At 44.1% G+C, this 2,973-nt stretch overlaps 1 protein-coding gene across 1 annotated transcript; it reads right to left on the bottom strand.

The window, feature by feature from the left end:
• Nucleotides 1-631: 631 nt before the first annotated feature.
• KRTAP26-1 (keratin associated protein 26-1) lies at nt 632-1,174 on the bottom strand. Its single transcript, XM_019967216.2, has one exon. The coding sequence runs from the start codon at nt 1,172-1,174 to the stop codon at nt 632-634; it is 543 nt and encodes a 180-aa protein (XP_019822775.1).
• Nucleotides 1,175-2,973: the final 1,799 nt, after the last annotated feature.

The following is a 2,973-nucleotide window of genomic DNA, read 5'->3' as shown; positions in this document are numbered from 1 at the left end:
TATAGGAATCAGTCATAAGAAGCCATCAAAGGCTTAAGCAAGAGTGAAATACATTCAGTTTTCGATTAGAAAGCATGTTCTGGTCAAGACATATTCATTGGAAGAGAAATATAGGGAGATCATTCCTAGTTTTGTCTTTTCAAAATAACTTCCACTAAAGGTTTTTGGGTCTCTTAAGGATGTAGGATCAGAGAGATCTAGAAAGCAGTTTGAGGAATAAACCATCAAGCTAGTCCACTACTGTGAGGTAAAATCACATAGTTGAGTGTACTAAGTCCTAGCCACTTCTCTTGCAGGCAGTTGAGGTTAGTCACACATGTGTTAAAATAAAGAAAAACTGAAGCACCAGGTTCTTAGTTCTGACTTAAATGCATTTATTATAATCCAAACCGAATAAATTCTTCCCACACCCAATCAACACTGAAGAGCATTGCAAACCATAATTTTATGCTAAGGAGAGATGAAAAAAAGATGAAAATGGGAAAGGAACAGCTTTCATTGGGTCAGGCACAGGAAAAATCAAGAAAAAGCAGTCACTACTAGGAAAAGAGCAGAAGCACGTGGAGTTCGAATTTTCATCTTGGATCTTCAGGGTGAGTATTGGCCTGGAATAAAGAAGCTGCAGGCTTCCTTAGGTAGAGCAAGACGGACGGTAAGGACTGAACACATAAGGCAGAGTTTGGCATCCACTGAAGACAGGGCGCACAGGTCTGAGGCCGCTGGACACAATGCTGATGGGATGAAAACCACAGGGCAAAGAACCCGAGGGGCGATATCCACAAGGGAGAAGGCCCGAGGGTCGCAAGCAGCTGGACACATAGGTCAGCGGTCTATAAGACACTGAGAGGCAGGATCCAGAGGGGTAAGAAGAAGCTGGAGGAAAACTGGTTCCGTGGCAGGGTCTTGGCACATAGCAACCAGAAGAAGGGTAGCTGGAAGTTTCACAGCTGCTGGGCTCGCAGTTGGCTGGCTGGCAGCTGGTAGGTTCACTGCAGGTCTCCTGGCCATTGCTCAGGATCCAGGTTCGGTCCTGACAGCTACTGGGCAAGCAGAGAGCATCTCCGACGCTCACACTCGGAGTGTAGAGGCCGACGGAGGAGGCGACAGGAATGTGACAGGGACTCCTGAGAGACCCCAAGGTGTAGTTTCCGGAGCAGTAGTTGTGGCAAGACATGGCGAGGTTTCAGGAGCAGGTTGTCTCAGTTGCAAAGAAGTGAGTGTCTCAGGTTTCTCCTTCGTCTTGCTGTCTTATATACCCCGAAAGAAGGCAGTGATTCTGCCCAGACTCTTCTGCATTGTGTGACGCCGCATCACAACTCTTCATTAGAGTCCAGGAAGTGATGCTTCCACCTCCCATAAAACTGGATGTTCCTTGCAAGGCTTTCCATTGATTAAGGATATCTATAAAGCAGCGTGACTGGATTTTAATAGTATCTGTGCTCCTTAAATTACTCAAGCAAGACAGATATCTTGAAGGTCGTTTTCCTTATTTCAATTATAACCGCCACTCCATAAGAGAACAAAGCTAGTGGAGCTGATGGAATTCTAGTTGAGCTATTTCAAATCCTGAAAGATGATGCTGCGAAAGTGCTGCACTCAATATGCCAGCAAATTTGGAAAGCTCAGCAGTGGCCACACAACTGGAAAAGGCCAGTTTTTATTCCAATCCCAAAGAAAGGCACTGCCAAAGAATGCTCAAACTACCACATAATTGCACTCATCTCACAGGCTAACAAAGTAATGCTTAAAATTCTCCAAGCAAGGCTTCAGCAATACATGAACTGTGAACTTCCAGATGTTCAAGCTGGTTTTAGAAAAGGCAGAGGGACCAGAGATCAAATTGTAAAAATCTGCTGGCAGCATCGAAAACAGCAAGAGAGTGCCAGAAAAACATCTATTTCTGCTTTATTGGCTATGCCAAAGCCTTTGACTGTGTGGAACACAATAAACTGTGGAAAATTCTTAAATAGATGGGAATACCAGACCACCTGACCTGACTCTTGAGAAATCTGTATGCAGGTCAGGAAACAACAGTTAGAACTGGACATGGAACAACAGACTGGTTCCAAATAGGAAAAAGAGTATGTCAAGGCTGTATATTATCACCCGACTTATTTAACTTATATGCAGAGTACATCATGAGAAATGGTGGGCTGGAGGAAGCACAAGCTGGAATCAAGATTGCCAGGAGAAACATCAATAACCTCAGAAATGCAGATGACATCACCCTTATGGCAGAAAGCAAAGAACAACTAAAGAGCCTCTTGATGAAAATGAAACAGGAGAGTGAAAAAGTTGGCTTTAAGCTCAACATTCAAAAACTAAGATCATGGCATCCAGTCCCATCACTTCATAGCAAATAGATGGGGAAACAGTGGCTGACTTTATTTTTCTGGGCTTCAAAATCACTGCAGATCATGATTGCAGCCATGAAATTAAAAGACACTTTATCCTTGGAAGGAAAGTTATGACCAACCTAGATAGCATGTTAAAAAGCAGAGACATTACTTTGCCAACAAAAGTCCATCTAGTCAAGGCTATGGTTTTTCCAGTGGTCATGTATGGATGTGAGAGTTGGACCATAAAGAAAGCTGAATGCAGAAGAATTGATGTTTTTGAACTGTGGTGTTGGAGAAGACTCTTGAGAGTCCCTCGGACTGCAAGGAGATCCAACCAGTCCATCCTAAAGGAGATCAATCCTGGGTATTCATTGGAAGGACTGATGTTGAAGCTGAAACGCCAATACTTTGGCCAACTGATGTGAAGAGCTTACTCATTGGAAAAGACCCTGATGCTGGGAAAGATTGAGGGCAGGAGAAGAAGGGGATGACAGCAAATGAGATGGTTGGATGGCATCACTGACTCAGTGGACATGAGTTTGGGTGGACTCTGGGAATTGGTGATGGATAAGGAGGCCTGGCGTGCTGCAGTTTATGGGGTCACAAAGAATCAGACATGACTGAGCAACTGAAC

Source organism: Bos indicus, chromosome 1 (genome assembly GCF_029378745.1).
Source record: "Bos indicus isolate NIAB-ARS_2022 breed Sahiwal x Tharparkar chromosome 1, NIAB-ARS_B.indTharparkar_mat_pri_1.0, whole genome shotgun sequence".
Taxonomy (NCBI): Eukaryota; Metazoa; Chordata; class Mammalia; order Artiodactyla; family Bovidae; genus Bos; species Bos indicus.
This window is presented reverse-complemented; position numbering and strand designations above follow the sequence as displayed.

Coding starts and splice junctions, on each gene's coding strand:
- KRTAP26-1 (XM_019967216.2), bottom strand. CDS start 1,174: ATGTCTTGCCACAACTACTGCTCCGGAAACTACACCTTGGGGTCTCTC.